The sequence below is a fragment of the Heterodontus francisci genome, chromosome 39, assembly GCF_036365525.1.
Source record: "Heterodontus francisci isolate sHetFra1 chromosome 39, sHetFra1.hap1, whole genome shotgun sequence".
Lineage (NCBI taxonomy): Eukaryota > Metazoa > Chordata > Chondrichthyes > Heterodontiformes > Heterodontidae > Heterodontus > Heterodontus francisci.
This window is the reverse complement of record NC_090409.1, coordinates 18677351-18695573: the sequence shown is the minus strand read 5'-3', so window position 1 is coordinate 18695573 and position 18223 is coordinate 18677351. Positions and strand designations below refer to the sequence as shown.

At 41.6% G+C, this 18223-nt stretch overlaps 1 protein-coding gene across 1 annotated transcript in view; it reads left to right on the top strand.

The window, feature by feature from the left end:
* The first annotated feature begins 421 nt into the window (after positions 1 to 421).
* The window catches only part of LOC137352839 (titin-like), a 103261-nt gene continuing 85459 nt past the window's right edge, over positions 422 to 18223 (top strand). Inside the window, exons 1-9 of the mRNA XM_068018694.1 lie at positions 422 to 694; positions 1297 to 1677; positions 2891 to 3208; positions 4208 to 4465; positions 5349 to 5636; positions 6269 to 6362; positions 9148 to 9235; positions 13311 to 13471; positions 14047 to 14172. Coding sequence (XP_067874795.1) covers positions 652 to 694; positions 1297 to 1677; positions 2891 to 3208; positions 4208 to 4465; positions 5349 to 5636; positions 6269 to 6362; positions 9148 to 9235; positions 13311 to 13471; positions 14047 to 14172 — 1757 coding nt within the window. The 5' untranslated portion in view covers positions 422 to 651. The remainder of the gene's footprint in view (positions 695 to 1296; positions 1678 to 2890; positions 3209 to 4207; positions 4466 to 5348; positions 5637 to 6268; positions 6363 to 9147; positions 9236 to 13310; positions 13472 to 14046; positions 14173 to 18223) is intronic.

Sequence of the window (18223 nt, the reverse complement as noted above, 5' to 3'; positions counted from 1 at the left end):
AAAAAAAAACACTGCAACATTTGGTAGAATTTTGGATTATTTCAGCCAAATGACGGCGCTTGTAAAGAGTTAATTCAACTGGGGAAAGAGGCAGCTTAACACAGCGTTAAATGATTCCTAGTTCTGACGATGCAGAGGCACGATGTAGCACTAACTAACGAGGATGAGGAAACCACAAGTCTATGCGCTGCAGCAGCCACATTAACTGAAGTGACAGAACTGCAGAATTCAACTCGTATTAGTATCCAGATGGCTAAATATGTGCGAAATGTGATTCAGAGGTGTCTGCATGCGTGGGCGGCACCGTTCAGATGCAGCTTCCAATACATTTGTTTCACTTAGTGCCTGTGTGTTTGAGCTGGGGGAGGGGGGAGAGGAGATATTTGTTTCTGAACCGAACATTCTTTAACAACTGTTAAACGCACCAAAATACTCAATAATAGTGGGGTAAGCTGCCTACCTCGCTAACGAAGCTGAGTAAGTAAGCACAGTTCGGTAAGCTCTGAACACCTGAATTCCCAGACAGTCTGAAGCTGATTAGTCAAGAAATACAAAGATGTGACTGGCAAGAGCAATGCAGAAACGTGAATATTCTGAATAGTGAAATAAGTTCTCATTATTTTGACAGTGAAATTGGCAATTGCTCCAGCCATGAGGAGTTGCGTGTTTGCTTCCCTCATGACCTTGACACAAGGTACATTTCTGATGTTTTTATAATTCCTACAGCGGGTTATTTATATTTTATAGGAAAAGAACAGGATTCACACAATATAAATGATTTCTGGTTATTGATTTTTAACCTGGTGGAATGGTAATTTCTTGAATGATTTATTGCTGTATTGTTTTTGCCTATTCAATTAACTTTGAGGTCCAGGGCTTTTCAAATTGTATTTAATGAGCATGGCGGTGCACAACTGAAAGCATTTTAATTCATATTTATTGATCAATTGAAACAATTTAATGCAGGTTTTGATCAATGCTTCAATTAATATTTAATGAGCATTTTCGGGCATTCACTTCCTCGTTAGTGCGTACGTATTCGGTTTTTAGATGAATATTGAATCTGCATATTATTGGTTCATAAATCTTCTATCAAACAGGTATTCCATCGCACAATTTAGTAGGTGTTGTGATTCATGTTTTATGAATATTTTGCCTTGATTTGAAAAAGGCCTTAACTGATACTTAACTTGCTGTTGAGATGTGTTTTGTCAATTAGGAAATCTGTTAATGAATGTTTAAGATGTTGCAATCCATTTTTAATGAAAAATTAAAGGGAGTCTATTTTTTTCTCAGTGATTTGTAGTGCTCAATGTTCTGTGACGATTCCAAAGGTTCTGCCAGCGGTGTTGGGTTCATGTGCAGAGATCCGGTGTACGTTTGAAAATCCAGTCTACAACAACAGACTAAACGGGAGATGGTTGAAGTGGGGCGCTGGTCCTGGTGAACACGGCGGCTCCATTATTTATGATTCGAAAGATCCACACCATCAGCATTCTAACTATGTCGGAAGAGCTGAGTTCAAGGGCAACCTTGCAACAAATCAATGCTCCCTCCTGATAAAGAATATCAAGAAGAGCGATCGCGGCACATATCAATTCATCCTGGAAATGCCTTGGGGCTGGCCTATTAGAAAATATCGCAGGGAGCTGTCCCCTGTTTCTCTTTCTGTTTCAGGTGAATGCTCTCTTTGTTCCTTTTGCACATTTTCTCTCCATTGGATCAATATAAATCAAATGACGTGAAAAGTAGGCAAATATTGCAAAGTCTGTGGCCGAGTAAAGAAGATTTTTGAAACACGGGATGACTGGGTAGCGATAACAGTGCAGTGGTGCATATCATAAATACATAAACATAGAGAAATGACAGCAGTAAAAATAGCGTTTGAACTCAGCCAGTCCGTGTTGTTGTTTATCCTCCACATGAACAACATTCCTAATCGCATGTGCCTGCTCATTTCACATAGAAGTTCCAATTCATTTTGACCATTCCAACCTATTCCTAAATGTTCAATTCATAATTTATTTGCAACATGGTGACTGAACGTGAAACCGGGGTTGTTGGTCGAATGTATAATATAAAAGCCAGCAGGTCATTATTTACATTGAAATCGGGGATTGCTGGAATGGGTGGCTGATCGGGACTGCCAGTTTTGACGGCAATTCAAATTCTATCACAGTCTGATTCTATCTCCGTTGATCCAGCTACTTCATAAGTTTAAGCACTTATGTTAAATTATCCCAAACTCTATTTTACTCTAATATCTGTCCCAGTTTTAAGGCTTTGTAAACTTCCTCAAAGGAGCCAGACCCACACCAATACGCTCTGTAGCCTTGCTATAGATTGGAGCGAGAATGACCAGGTCTAGTTGTCTGGCACAAGACGATGTTACCCGTCGTTTTTTTTTCTGGTCTATTCATTTCTTGAGCATCACCTTTGTATAGTGACTGTTCTTTGCAACAGATTCTTGGATTTGTCTCTATCTGCCGAAATCACCATCACACTAGGAAGAGCTGGTCAAAAAATAGAAAGGAGGCAAATGAGTAGATTAAATATTCGTGATATTAATGGAGGTAATGCTGATTCTAACTGCAGTTTGCAAAGCTGTTCCACTTGTCTCCACCAAATCAGCTCCACCACCTGAATAATGCAGTTGATGAAACATGTAATGATTCATTAAGTGGAGCTATATATTGCTGGATGAGGCATTACTACTTCATACTTCAAAGGAATAATTCAGAACAGCTAACTCACTCATAAGACATAACTGACAGAAAATAATGAAATGTGACTTTAAAAAGATGCTTTCCGAGATGTACTCGGGGCAGATCACTTCCCAGTTTTAAGATTGAAATGAACCTGACATGCACCTTATCTCCTGTTCTCATAGAAAAGCCAAGTATTTCAGGTTATGCCGAACTGATTGCTGCACGAACTGCACGACTGACCTGTTCAATCACCGACAGCTGCCCGAATAGCAACCTGAACGTGAAGTGGATTCATTACAGTGCACCCCTTCCTCTTGCATGGGATACTAATGATGGTGCAGAAATAATCAACAATTGGTCACATTCTCGGAGAGTTTCATCCGTGCTCACCTTCACTCCATCATTTGCTCAACACGGAAACATTCTGGGATGCACAATTATAATTGATGGCTTCCAATCTTCTTCTTCTTCAACACAAGCCCTTACCTTGCAGGTTAAATGTAAGTGTTTGTTCCAAAATTAATAGATATAATTTGTCGGCCAACTAGTTCAATATTTGTATTTCCATCACAATTAATTTATTAAAGATTTGGTACCCTATCACAGAATGCATCGAGTTACCATCCGCCCCTGTACTGTGAGAATTTATGCCGATAATCGATGAAGCGGAATGGCGCTCAGTCTCACTCTGTAAGGATGAGTCAGACCCGGAAAACAATTCTGGAGCCTTTAAGAGTTTGGATTATTTGATTGTTAATTCTTAAACGAAGGCCTTCCAGCGTCGTTGTGAGTTTAGTCAACCATAAGGTGACACAAATGAGTAGGAGTAGGAGTAGGAGACAGAAGCTGGTCTCTGATTTGAAGCCCGATTTCAGCTCTCGTTGGCCTTCGGAATGGGCCTGAATAAGGTACCAGTATCACTACAAAAGTGGAGACAAAAAGGGAGGAGCAACTTCTCAGGGAAAAAAGTCATTCTATAGCTTTAAACTGTGATTCATACTCGTCCTCTTTTTACCTAATGAAATGAAGAACGGTTGAGCAGGTTGAGTCGATACCCATTGGAGTTTAGAAGAATGGGAGGTGATCTTATTGAAACACAAAAGATCCTGAGGGGACTTCACAGGGTACATGCTGAGAGGGTGTTTCCCCTTGTGAGGGAGTCTAGAACTAGGGAACACGGTTGAAATATTAGGGGCCTCTCGTTTAAGACTAAGATAAGGAGAAATCCTTTCTCTCAGACGATCGTTAGATTGTGGAATTCTCTTCCCCGGAGGGAAGTGGAGGCTACATCATTGAATACATTCAAGGCTGCGTTAGTTCAATGTTTGATCCACAAGGGTCATGGGGGGCAGGCAAGGAGGTGGAGTTGAGGCCTCAATCAGATCAGCCATGACCTGATCGAATGGCTGGAGCAGGCTCCAAGGGCCGAATGGCCTACTTCTGCTCCTAATTCTTGTGCGTTCTTGTAACATAACAATTTAAATTAATGCCTGTTTCAGATGGACTGGAAAACCCAAAAGTCAATTTGTCTATAGTAGCAATGGAAGGCAACTCACTATCATTATATTGCATGGCACGTTGGAAACCTCCGTTCAATTTAGCATGGGTGAAAAATGGTAAAAAGATCGGTAGATCTTCCACTGGTGAACTAAAACAGCTATTCCACAATATTAGTTCTGAAGATGACGGTGAATATTGGTGCATGGCTGAAAATGAACAAAGCAGCGCTAACAGCTCCACACAGATTTCTGTACAATGTAAGTGTGTATGACTTCCTTAATTTAATTTCATGAACGCTCGATTAAAACCCAACTTTCTGTCACCTGCTTGCTCTAAAGAGCAGATGTGACATGCGTTTGGGATATCACCTCTCTTCCTTGCTCATTTAGCTTTAAAAAATACTCCATAGGAAATACTGGAGAAAAAAATGACCGTCTCGGTTAGGATGGCAAGATTTGCCGATGGCACAGTGTGACATAAAAGTAGCCGTTTGCACGATTCTAATTAGGAGATAGGCAGATTTTCTGGGTGCTTTACCCTACATCTAATTGTTCAGAAGTAATATTGAAGCATGGTTTAAACAGTTTGCAACCTTGAGAACTGACATTGCGCACTTTGATGCACAAAAATTATCCAAAATTAAAATCGAACAAAAAAGCTGCTAACTCAGACTCTGTTCGTTGTACTAATGTTGAGCTAACAACGTCATATTTAAAGAATTAGTCTTTTAAAATGTCGCCATGTTAACTGGGCGTCTGTAGAAGAATATTTTAAATATCACAACAAAGGAAGAACATAATACATCCAGTGAAGGAAATAAAAATAAAATGGATGGACATTTTAAAACACTGACATGTCAGTCATATTGTAGATGAATTATGCACAATAGCACCCAAATTCCCTCCATCAGAGGAAGCCCCACAATATTTCTCTGTAAAAGTATGGTTGCACTGAACACTCACTGGATTCAACATGAAGCTGTAACTAACGTGCTACCCTATTTTAAATGTAAATGTCATAATCTATCTTAAATTATTTCATGTTAAAATAGTAGCTGCTGAAACCATTATGGTCAGTTCAAAAACTGAATGTATTTGTCTTTGGAGACTGTGGTTGTGAAAGTAATCATTTATTTTTCAGATAAACCCACAATAGTGGCAGGCCCGACCTGCACTAGGTCTGAGAATGGGACAATTTGTAGCTGCCAGATAAGAAGCAATCCACTGGCTAATATTACATGGGACCTCAATGGGAAAATTATCACTGGGAACACGTCAGATGTGGAAGTCTTCTCCTGGGTGGTGAATAGTTACCACATGCAGAGCTCCCTGAGACTGATTCACTCAGCTGGAACTGGAAGCACGATTTCATGTGCTGCAGCAAACAAGCACGGTGATTGTATCAGCACATCCCAGCTCCACTCTGAGGGTACGTGTTTAATTTCTCTGCAATTTGAACACTATACGGGAGTTGGTCATCACTGGTCAGTCATTAACTGAACGGTGTTAGAGTCAGCAGGTTAAGACTGAATTTGTCCCTAATTAGTGTCAAGAGTTCACTCTGTCTCTGTTGAGTCTCATACAGAATGGTCCGGCGGTTAACTGCATTCTAGCTTTTTGTATGTGCATGCTTTCTTTATCTTGTTCAGATTAAGTTGAGTACATATAACAGATATTTGTTAAACTAAGCGAAATTCCATTATTTTCATATATTATAGACCTTTCGTCTGTAACTGATAGTGTTGGCGGGTCTACATTCTAATTAAAGTATGTCCACAGTTTTTCAAAGTGAAAGTTTGTAGACCATTAATTTGTCAGTTGTGAGTTGCACATCATGAACCTTTAATTATTTATTGTAAACCTAAGCCAGTGAGCAAGTTCAAAATATGGAGTTTTCAAAGAAAAATCAGCAGACAGGGACAAGTGGAGTACCTCAGTCTCCATTAGCTTTGCGATCCAAATATAAAGGAAGCATCCTTCTTTGGACTCAAATATGTTTCCACAGTAGATATTTTGAACCCAATATGCTAATATACATCAATGTATTTTCCAACATTTTAGGTCTGATCTCTCGGACAAACATCTGCATAATAGGAGGAGGGGCCTGTGGACTTGTTATTTTAACTGCAATCGTGCTCATGGTGAAGATACAAAAGTATGTGTGTTTCTAAATTGCATAAACTAGAGATTTAAAGGGGATTTCCACAGAGAGTTATAGAGTTATACAGCAGACACACAGGCCCTTCGGCCCATCGTGTCTGTGCCGGCCATCAAACACCTATCCATTCTAATCCCATTTTCCAGTACTTGGCCCGGAACCTTGTATGCTGTGGCGTATCAAGGGCATATCTCAAAAGTTCTTAAATGTTGCGAGGGTTCCAGCCTTTCCCACAACTTCAGGTAGTGTGTTTCAGATTCCAACTAACTACTGGGTGAAAAAAATCGTCAAATCCCCTGTGAACCTCCTGCACCTTAACGTAAATCTATGCCCCTTGGTTATTGATTCCCTCTTTTAAGGGAAAGCGTTTCTTCCTAACTATCCGATCAAAGACGCTAATAATTTTGCATACCTCAATTAGGTCTCCCCTCAGCCTTCTCTGCTCCAAGGAAAACAACCTTAGCCTATCCAATCTCTCTTCATAGCTAAAATGCTGCAGCCCAGGCAACATCCTGGTGAATCGCCTCTGCACCTCCTGCAGTGCAATTAGTGTGGCGACTAGAACTGTACACAGTACTCCAGCTGTGGCCTAACTAGCGTCTTATACAGCTCCATCATTACCTCCATGCTCCTATATTCTATGTCTCAGCTAATAAAGGCCACTTAAATAACAACCCCCTGATAAATGTGACCATCTGTGGGAGTTGGAGCAGTGTTGTGAAAGTAGAAGATGGTGTGCGGGAAGTGGAAGTGTGGCCACTGCACACTATCGATTGTCTCACATCTCCCAGCATCGATTACAGTGTTCTGATAGTAAATGCCAGGATCAGACTGTCTTTGCATTCTTCCTGAAGGAAAGCTTTCACTGGAAGCACATTGTGAACAGAGTAAACAGTAATTTCAATCAACTTGGAGCCGGTCACCTTTGTCAAGGTAATTATCAGCCTGATCATTTCAAAGCAGGGAGTCTCTCCAGAGCTTTTAAGAAGATAGCTCGTCAAGCCAAATAGCTGAAATTGTCGTGAGTTTTTTTTTAATACCTGTTTAAAGAGGCCATTTTTGAACTTGTGATGACAGCGACTTCTGTCCCGGCGAGTGTTTTCACCACCCCTGCATTCTACAGAAAGTGTGTAGCATTCCTGAAGAACGGGCACAGAATGCTGTTCAGTTTGTTTCAGCGGCTGCTTTTATCGGGCACCCCCGTGTAAGTCTCCTTGTCATGTTAAGGTCTCAGCATAACAATATACTAGAATGACACTCAACCTCTAACGATCAAGCGATTCCATCAGACAGTGAAATAATAAGAAAATAGTAGAAGTAACGAGAGACATATGTTTTCCGTAGTTGTTAAGTGTGTTTGACTCCAGGAGTAGAAGATTATATTTCAAAATTGGGTGCGACTGATATGCGAAAGTATGATGAAATAATCAATTCTGTTGGGTTTGCTAACCTATTCTTAAAAGTGAATTAAACTATTTGGCCTGACTAGCTCTCTTTGAATACTCGAGACAGACTCCCTGCTTTTAAATTGCCGGACTGAAAATGACCTTCAAAAAAGTGACTGGCTCCAAGTTAATTCAAATTACTCTGTTTGGTTTACAATGTGCTGCCAATCAAATGTATCGTTCGACAAACCACACTCGATGTTTGCTATTGAAATCAATGACGTGACTCCTCATGTCGGCAGTTTTGAGGTTGTGCAAAAACAGAGTGAACTGGCGGTGTTTGTGCACAGATCTTCTAATGTGGCTGGATAGGTTTACAAAGCCCTTAATGAAGAGGGATCCTGCCTGGGCTTTATAAATAGCGGCACAGAGTACAAAATCAAGGATGTTATGCTAAACCCATAGAAAAACTGTGTCGACCCCAACTACAGTATTCTGCCCAATTGCAGAAACCACACTTGCAGAAGTACGGGAATGTTTTGGACACGGTACAAAAAATGATTTACTAGAATGGTTCCTGGGATGAGTGATAACCGTTACAATGATAGTTTGGAAATACTCGGGTTCTTGTCTTTATAGCACAGTAGCTTGAGAAGATATTTGATTTATTTGTTTCAAATCATGACAGGTTTAGATACAATAAATAAAGATAAACTGTTTCCAATGGTTGAAACGTCGTTCATGAGAGATTGCAGATTTAAGGTGAGTAGTAAAGTGTCAGAGATAAGACGAGGAAAGAATTGTAAGGTAACCAGTGCTTACAATTTGGAATGCAATGCCTGAAAGGGTGGTGGATACAGATTCAGTAGTAGCCTTTGAAAAGGATTGGGATAAATTCTTGAAAGAAAAATATGCAGGGATTTGGGTCAAGTGTTCGGAGTGGGATTCAAGAGAGCTGGTTCATTACGCAGTGGGCCGAATGGCCTCCATCTCTGCTGCTTCTCTATCATTCTATGTATATATTTCTCCCATCAACATACTAGCAGAGGGGAATGTGTTTTCCCGCTGAAACGCTTCCACCTGCTATTTAGCAAGATGCTAAATTATTGAATGAGCCTCCTATACCCGTTCGTTAGCACAATTTATTTCATCTGCAGCAGACAGCACCTCGCCTTTCGCGGGCTTCATAGGAAAAGTAGACAGATCGCTTTTGAAATCTGGACAGGTATTCATTGAAAAGAATCCGGTATTGGAGCTGGTCGGTGCTAGTTAGGAAACGTAAAAGGCACAAGTCTGTCCTGATTGACTGATGTCCTTCTTCTTAAGTTACAGTATACATTAAATAAATATCCAAGTTAATAATAGGAAGCCCATCATTTTTATGTGTTATTATTTAGGAAGAAGCGTACTGATACTGCATGTGTCTCAGAAAGGGATGGTGATGCGGTGGTTTACAGTACAGTGCAGATCGTGTCAAACGCTGGGGTAAGTGATGCAGAGCTGCAATGACAATTATGGGATGTTTGGTCTCTTTTCAACCAGCAAGTAACACATGCAAAGCAAAACACAACAGATGAATGGGAGTTTCAGAAACGTGGTCGCTGCTATTCTGAAGAGAAGAGTAGTCACGAAGTGTGAAGTATTTCTATGGCCTCTGTAGTTAGTGACCTGTTACTCACGTGGGCGATTCTACACTAAACAAACTGGTTCAAACAGAATGTTAGCCACAACTCATTTTAATCCCTTCCCTTTGACATTTTGCCTCAAGGTTAAATGCTCAACGTGGTCTCAGAAGGTTTCAGAGGTCCCAGAAGGGATGCACATTACTCACAATTATATGCAATTTCCACTGGCATCTTCGTGTCTATATGGCTAAGTTGTCCCTCAACTTACAGTCTGCAGAATTTGCCTTCAAGCTTCGCTCCAGCTTTGAAACATAAAATCTAGGCAGAAAATACAATGCAGCATTGATTGAGTGCTGTATTGCTGGAGATCCCGTCCTTTGGATGAGCCTCAAAATGTGCTCCTTTTGCTTCTTGCTTAAACATAAGAAAAAAACAATAGAAGCAGTAGTAGACCGTTCGACCCCTCAAACCTGATCCAACATTCAATAAGATCATGGCTGACCTGACTGTGACCTTAACCCCACTTTTCTGCCTGCCCCATAACCTTAGATTTCCTTGTGAACCAAAAGTCTGTCCAACTCAGCATTGAATATATTCAATGACCCAGCATCCACTGCTCTCTGGGGAAGAGAATTCCAAAGATTAAAAACCCTTTGAGAGAAGAAATTCCTCCTCATTTCCGTCATAAAAGTAAGATACTTGAAACTGTGCTCCCGAGTTCTAGATTCCCCATGAAGGGAAATATCATCACAGCATCTATCCTGTCATGCCTCCTCAGAATCCTGTATGTTTTAATAAGATCACCTCTCATTCTTCTAAACGCCAATGAGTATAGGTCCAATCTGATCAATCTTTCCTCATAAGACAACATCTTATTCCTTGGAATCAGCCTCGTGAACCTTCCCTGAACAGCTTACTCGTTAGGTAAGAAGACCAAATCTGTACGCAGTCCTCTAGGTGCAGTCTCACCAATGCCTAAACAGTTGTATCAAAACATTCCTACTTTTTTACTCATCACCCTTGCAATAAATGTTAATTAATTCCTATACCTGCATGCTAACATTTTGTCATTCATATACATGGGCACCCAGATCCCTCTGCAATGCAGCTTTCTATAATCACTCTCCATGTAAATAATATGCTGTTTTTCTTTTCTTCCCATCAAAGTGGGCAACGGTACACTTTCCCACACTATCCTCCATCTGCCAAAGTTTTTCCCACTCACTTAACCGATCTATATCTACTTGCAGGCACGTTTTGTCTTCCTGACAATTGGCCATCCTACCTATCTTTGTATCATCCGCAAATTTGGCTGCAGTACACTCGGTCCCTTCATCAAAGTCATTGATATAGATCAAAAATAATTGAGGGCCCAGCACAGATCGCTGTGACACCCCACGAGTTACAGTTGGCCAAACTGAAAATGCCCCATATATCCCTACTCTCTGTTTCCTGTTACTTAGCCAATCCTCTATCCATGCTAATATATTACCCCCAAACCATGATCTTTTATCTTATGTTCTAACCTTTTATACGCCACTTCATCAAATGCTTTTTGGAAATCCAAATACACTACATCTACCAGCTTCCTGTTATCCACCCCGCTTGTTCTCTTCTCAAAAAACTTTAATAATTTTTCAAGCACGATTTTTCATTCATAAAACCATGTTGACTCTTCCGCATTGCATTATGATTTTCTAACTGTCCTTTTTTTAATTCTTTCATGGGATGGGGTTGTCGCTGGCATGGCCAGCATGTGTTGCCCGTCCCAAATTTCCCTTGACAATTGAATGGCTTGCTTGGCCATTTCGGAGCGCAGTTAAGAGTCAACAACATTGCTGTGGGAGTGTAGTCCCAAGTAAGCCAGACCAGGTGAGGACGGCAGATTTACTTCCCTATAAGACATTAGTGAACCAGATGGGTTTTGCAACAATCGATGATAGATTCGTAGCACCATTACTGAGACTAGCTTTCAATTTCAGATTGATTATGGAATTTAAATTCCAACAGCATTCACGGTGGGATTAGATCCCGTGTCCCCAGGCATTAACCTGGGCCTCTGGCTTATTAGTGCAGTGTCTTTATCACCCTGCCACCGTCTCCCCTCGGTCCTGGCACCTGGCAGACAACACAGCCTGGGACTCACGATCTTGGCTGCAGAGAACAGTTTCTATCCCCTAAGTAGTTTTCCGCTACAGCTGCTACATTCCTTTTTATTCGCCTCACTGGAATGGCCTCCAGCACCACGATGCTGTGGTCAGTTTGCTTATCCTTCCTGCAGTCCCTACTATAGTCCACGCAAGCTGCAAGAACCTCAACCCTGTTGGACAAGTGCAAGGGCTGAGGCTACTCCATTGCTCCCTTTTGGATACCCATACCTACCGCACTCACAATCACACCCTCCTATGCCTGACCACGGACCGAATCTTAAGTAACTAACCTAAGGGGTGTGACTGCCTCCTGGAACAAAGTGTCCAGGTAACTTTCTCCCTCCCAGATGTAACCCAGTATCCGAAGCACAACTCCAGTTCCTCAACTCTGACCCAAAGTTCCTTGAGCGGGACACTTACTGCAGACGTGGCTGCTGTAGCTCACACAGGTGTCCACCAGCTCCCACATGCTACAACCGAAACACATCACCTACCTTGCATATTTATTGCGTTGTATTTAATTAGTTAGGTTTCAAGTTCAGAAACATCACTCAGTGATAATTTGTAGCGAGATTGAGTAGCTTAAAGCGTTAATTTGTAAATTATAATGCAATACTTATATCGCCCCGGTACCAGTTTAAACTACTGTCCCAGATTCCTGAGTTAAGCACTTCGTCTCGCAGGACTCAGACGGGCTGGAATTCGGGGTACTTCCTTCTTGCATCGGCAAAACCTCTTGTATTTACACTAGTTGGAATTCTAGAGACCTGAGTCAGCCCCTGCTGACTGGGGAACCAGTTCTCACTAGCTACCATATAACAACTATGTACCTGACACCAAAAGGCAGCTTCTTTATTACAGACTAAAACTGCAAGAAACTACAATTTAACGTTCAAGTTAAGTTAAATTATAAATGCAAACATGACTATATTATAGAAAAAGATCAACCATTGAAATTCCCAAACTTACCATATTCTCGAGTTAAGCACTCTGTTTCGCAGGACTCAGTCAAGCTGCCCTTCTGGCTATTAACCTCATTGTTCAGTTACGCAGAGAGAAGCAATTTCTGCCTCTGCCCTTGCAAACATTTATCTCCCAATGAACACGATCTAAAACAGATTTACTCTCCATTCTTCAAATGTACTGCTTGCTGCATTTTTCCAGAATGGTCGGTATACATTAAAAGTTATCCATTGCATTGCAGTGTTGAGTCTCTTTAAAATATAAAATCATACATCACAGACGGAGAGAATTCAGTCTATCAAGTCGGTGTTGGATCTTTGACAGTGCAATACAATTAGCCCCAGTGTCCACAACTCTGTTTGAACAACACAGTAAATGTTCTCCATTTCAAAAGTTTCCCTTATCTGTGTCTGCTCCAAGGACAACCATCGCTGCTTCTCCCAAATCACTGATGGACTGAAGTCCTGTAGCCCTGGTACCATTCGTGTTAATCTCCTCTGCACCTCTCACAACACTGCAACTGAGAGCTAATCGCTGAGTTATAAAGGTTGAGCAAAATTTCCTTACTTTTATTTCTCTTATGTTACTCATAAAGCCAGCAATCCCATATGCTTTATCATAGCTTTATCAGCTTGTCCTTATATATCGTTGCAAGTTCTTTGTTTCTTGCATAAAAACGTCACAACCCCCATCTCATGGATCAGTGATATTGGAAAGCTGAGCTGAGATTAAATCCTTAGATTTCTTCTGGTGCAAACAACATACTCAAATCGCGTTCCGCTCCCTTTCTGCAATATCTAACAAAAATACCTTCCGTTACAGAGTCACGATCAATATACAGACGCTGGTTCAGGCGCCCCACGCCCGAGAAAAACAGCTCAGAATAAAGTGTCCGCAACTATCAATATTTCAGACTTCCATAAAAATCAACGACACATGAAAAATGAGGAGACCTGCGAATATGCTGCAATCTCGTATAAATGAAGGCTAACATAATTTCTCCGGTAAAGTCCGATGGTCTTGAAATTGGCAATACCTTAATACACGTGATGTTATGAAGTAAAACAGACATTGCATTTGCATTGCAATGAGGCACATGAAAGTGAACTTCTTGCAAAAAATATATGGAATATACTTTGATTGACATTCACAAATTTAGTTATGCAATTAAAATGCAATTCTTTAACATTGTTCTTTATTCTGTGATAATAACTGATTTACAAACAAGTTCTAACATGACCTTGTCAGAAAGCCTGCTGCAATGAAATGCCCACAATATGAATCCTCACAACTGGGGACGAGGCTGCAAATTTAAAAAAAACTTGCGCTAAAGCACCAAGAAAACAATTGTATTTGCAGCTGCGCCTCAACATGTCGTCCCAATTTAAAGGAATTATGCGCAGGGACAAATTACACTTCGAGAGTCAGACAAGTTACCAATTATTTGGGCGCAGTTGATTTGAACCCGACTGTGTGTGTGGGCCACAATTCGAAGGGCGTATTAGTCTTTTTTTGGCTGATTCAGAAGAACATACACTTTTCTGCTTGTTTCTGTAAGTTATAACAGTGATATCTGGGATGAATCGGCCGCACCGGAGCAAACAATGCTAACATTTTACAACCCATTCAGCTACATCCAGAGTAATGCTTATGTTGTCCGTGATCGTTTAAGCTTGTTCAAGATGTAATTCGGCCCAATAAGGCTTCATGCAGAAAACTGGCGCAGTCCCCTCCGATATTGCATGATTGCGCATGTTCTGGAGGCTGTTCCGTGTATGTACATTGTGTTCAGCGTCCAGTAACCAGCAGACGCATTTTAAAAGTTTCTTCATATCAACCAATGTGTAATTTCTACGAAGCAGAATATTGGTGCAGCAATTAAGTTTTAGCCCTAACCTAAAGCTGAACCCAACCAGCGCAGCTGTCAAGCACAAAGTTCCCTCTTTGGAGGGTATTCGGGAAATTGTGAATGAATACGCTTCATGTTGTATTGGTTATGTTAGCGATTTCTATATTTCAGTAATAAATTCATATTTCCGTTTTTTTGTGGAGCTACAGTGCGTCAACATCCGGGAGGGTGGAATTACAGACAGTTAACATTGTAAATCAAGGCACAACAATTTATTGTGAAAATGATTGACTGGAATTGCATCAAATGCATATTATACTATTTTCTTATTCAATATTTATATCACACCACGTGTGGTCAGTCAAAGAGCATGACCGCTCTTACCTTTCTCAACAAGCATCCGCTTTCCATTTTGCTCTCTCCATTCATCTTCCACTTCTCTCTCTCTCTCATTCTTTCGTTCTCTGATCTTTTGTACTTATCACCATTAAGTTTTCCACTTTCATCTAGCCCCTGTTGATTCGCTATATTTTTGTTATTTTTCTTCTGCTGCTTCAAAGCGCTTTGTATTGTTTGAGTTGATGTGGGAAAACAGTCACCAATCTCTTTATCTTGATCTGAAAATTGTAGTAAAATATCTCCACAGCAGTTCTCGTCCCATCTGTTCCTCAACAGTTAAGCGACCTCAGTCCCCCAATCCAGTCTTATTGCCTATTTCTTCAACTTCCTAATGCCCTCTTCCTGTCCTATCATTGCTGCACTGCCATAATTCTGCAACCTCTGCCACCTAACACGATCTTCTTAACAATTGTACGCTTGCCTTATTTTCTGCCGAGTCCCAGGAGGGCTTCAATTCCTCTCATGGGACGTCCTGCCATCAGGACATGAGGGGTAAAACCTGTTGAGTGTTATGTACCAGCATTTAGTTTGATAAGGTTCCCCATGGTAGCCTCATTCAGAAAGTAAGGAGGCATGGGATTCGTGGAAAGTTGGCTGTCTGGATACATAGAAGTCAGAGGGTGGTTGTAGATGGAAAGTATTCAGAATGGAGCTCAGTGACCAGGGGTGCACCACAAGCATCTGTTCTGGGACCTCTGCTCTTTGTGATTTGTATAAATAACTTGGATGAGGAAGTGGAAGGCTGGGTTAGCAGGTTCGCTGATGACACAAAGTTTGCTGGAGTTGTGGATAGTGTGGAAGGCTGTTGTCGGTTGCAACGGGACATTGACAGGATGCAGAGCTGGGCTGAGAAGTGGCAGATGGAGGTCAACCTGAAAAGTGTGAAGTGATTCATTTTGGAAGGTCGAACTTGAATGCAGAATACAGGCTGAAAGACAGGATTCCTGGTAGTGTGGAGGAACAGAGGGATCTTGGGGTCCATGTCCATCGATCGCTCAAAGCTGCCACCCAAGTTGATAGGGTTGTTAAGAAGGAGTATGGTGTGCTGGCTTTCATTAACAGGGGGATTGAGTTTAAGAGCCGCGAGGTTATGATGCAGCTCGATAAAGCCCTGGTTCGACCACACTTGGAATATTGTGTTCAGTTCTGGTCGCCTCATTATAGGAAGGATGTGGAAACTTTAGAGAGGGTGCAGAGGAGATTTACCAGGATGCTGCCTGGATTGGAGGGCATGTCTTACGAAGAAAGATTGAGGGAGCTAGGGCTTTTCTCATTGGAGTGAAGAAGGATGAGAGGTGACTTGATAGAGGGGTACAAGATGATGAGAGGCATAGATAGAGTGGATAGCCAGGGACTTTTTCCCAGGGTGGAAAGGGCTATCACCAGGGGGTGGAGGAAGGTGATTGGGGGAAGGTTTTGGGGAGATGTCAAAGGTAGGTTATTTACACAGAGAGTGTTGGGTGCGTGGAATGCACTGCCAGTGGTGGTTGTAGAAGCAGATACGTTATGGACATTTAAGCGACTCTTGGATAGGTACTTGGATGATAGTAGAATGAAGGGTAGGTAGTTAGTTTGATCTTAGAGTAGGTTAAAGGTTCGGCACAACATCGTGGGCCGAAGGGCCAGTACTGTGCTGTACTGTTCTATGTTCTCTGTTCTATGTTCTGTAAGGACAAAGGGTAGGACCACATTCCATGTCGAATTTTTCTGATGGATGGCCTTCTGGATCATGCCTTTCAGGGTATTATTCATCCTTTCTACTATACCACTAGATTGCAGATGGTAAGCTATGTGGAATTTCTGATTTATGCCCAATACGGCCATTACATTTTGCATGACCTGGGCAGTAAAATGGGTACCCTGGTCGGACTTAGTACTGCGCGGGAGTCCCCTTCTGGTAAATACTTGCTGCACCAGTATGTCGGCCATTATTTTAGCCATATTAGTTCTGGTGGGGAAGGCTTTGACCCTCTTACAAAAAGTGTCAATGAAGACCAGGATGTACTTATATCCCCCCTTGCATGATGTCATAGGGCTATATAATCTGTTTGTAAGTTTGTCCGGGGTCTATTTACTGGTCTGGTGTGTCTAAGCTGTCCCTTGTTGGCATAATGATCAGTATTATTTTGGGCAAACACCAAACAATTGTCCACATCCCTGCCAACGTTAGTCCACGAACACGAGCTTTTAATTCGCTCTGTGGTTGTTTCTATTCCTTGGTGCCCCTGGATATCATGGCATTGGTATATTACCTGATTGGGGTCTTGGGTTGGTACCACGTACCACCGGTCCTTAAGGAGGAGTACATCCTTAACCTGTATTTGTTCTCTGATGCAGGGAATGCTACATCTCGGATTTGTTTTAAATCATTATCCATACATTGGGCCTGCAAAAGGTCCTCAGCCTTACTCTGATTGACAGTGACTGTGTTTACTTGCTCACCCATTGGGAGTTTCCATGGCTCCCCATCAAGGATAAAAAAAGGAGATAGTGTGGAGGCAGAGAGCATGGCTGGGATACTAACTGTGTACCATGCATCTGCTGCCATTGGGGAAGAGGATGCTACGAATATCACAGTGAAGGAGGAGACATCAACAATAGTGGACTGGATAAAAAAGATAAAGGGGACGTTGTTAAAGGTTGTCAGTCTATAAAGTAGATGGATCCTCGGTTTCTGAGGGAAGTAAGGGTGGAAATTGGGGAGGCTCTAGTCACAATTTTATCAATCGTCCTTGTATCTGGGGCTGATGTCAGAGGACTTGAATACTGCAAATGTTACATAGCTGTTTAAAGTGGGGCGCTAGATAAAGTCAGCAACGACATGCCAGTCAGCCTAACATCGGTGGTGGGGAAACTTTTAGGGACAATAATCTGGCAAAGTTAATTGGCATTTGGAAAATGAAAGTCAACACGGATTTGTTCAAGCCAAATCGTGTTTGGTTAACTTGGCAGAGCTCTTTGATGAAGTAAAGGAGAGAGTTTATGAGGGTAGTGTAGCTCATGTTATGCATAAGGACTTCCACAGTGCTTTTTATTCGTTTTGTGGGATGTGGGCGTCTCTGGCCAAACCCGCATTTATTGCCCATTCCTAATTGCCCTTGAACTGAGTGGCTTGCTAGATCATTTCAGAGTCAACTACATTGCTGTGAGTCTGGAGTCACATGCAAGCCAGACCCGGTAAGGACAGCAGATGTCCTTCCCAAAAGTACATTGGTGAACCAGATAGGTTTTTAACAGCAATCAACAATGGTTACCATTAGACTAGCTTTAAATTCCAGATTTCTTAATTGAATTCAAATTTCACCATCTGTCGTGGTGGGATTCGGACCCATGTTACCAGACCATTGACCTGGGCTCCGGATTACTAGTTCAACGGCATTATTACTACACCTGCGTGTTTGACAAAGTACCCACATAATATACGTGTTAGTAAAATTAAAGGCCATGGGGTTAAAGGGTAAGCGATATTATGGATGCAAAACTGCAG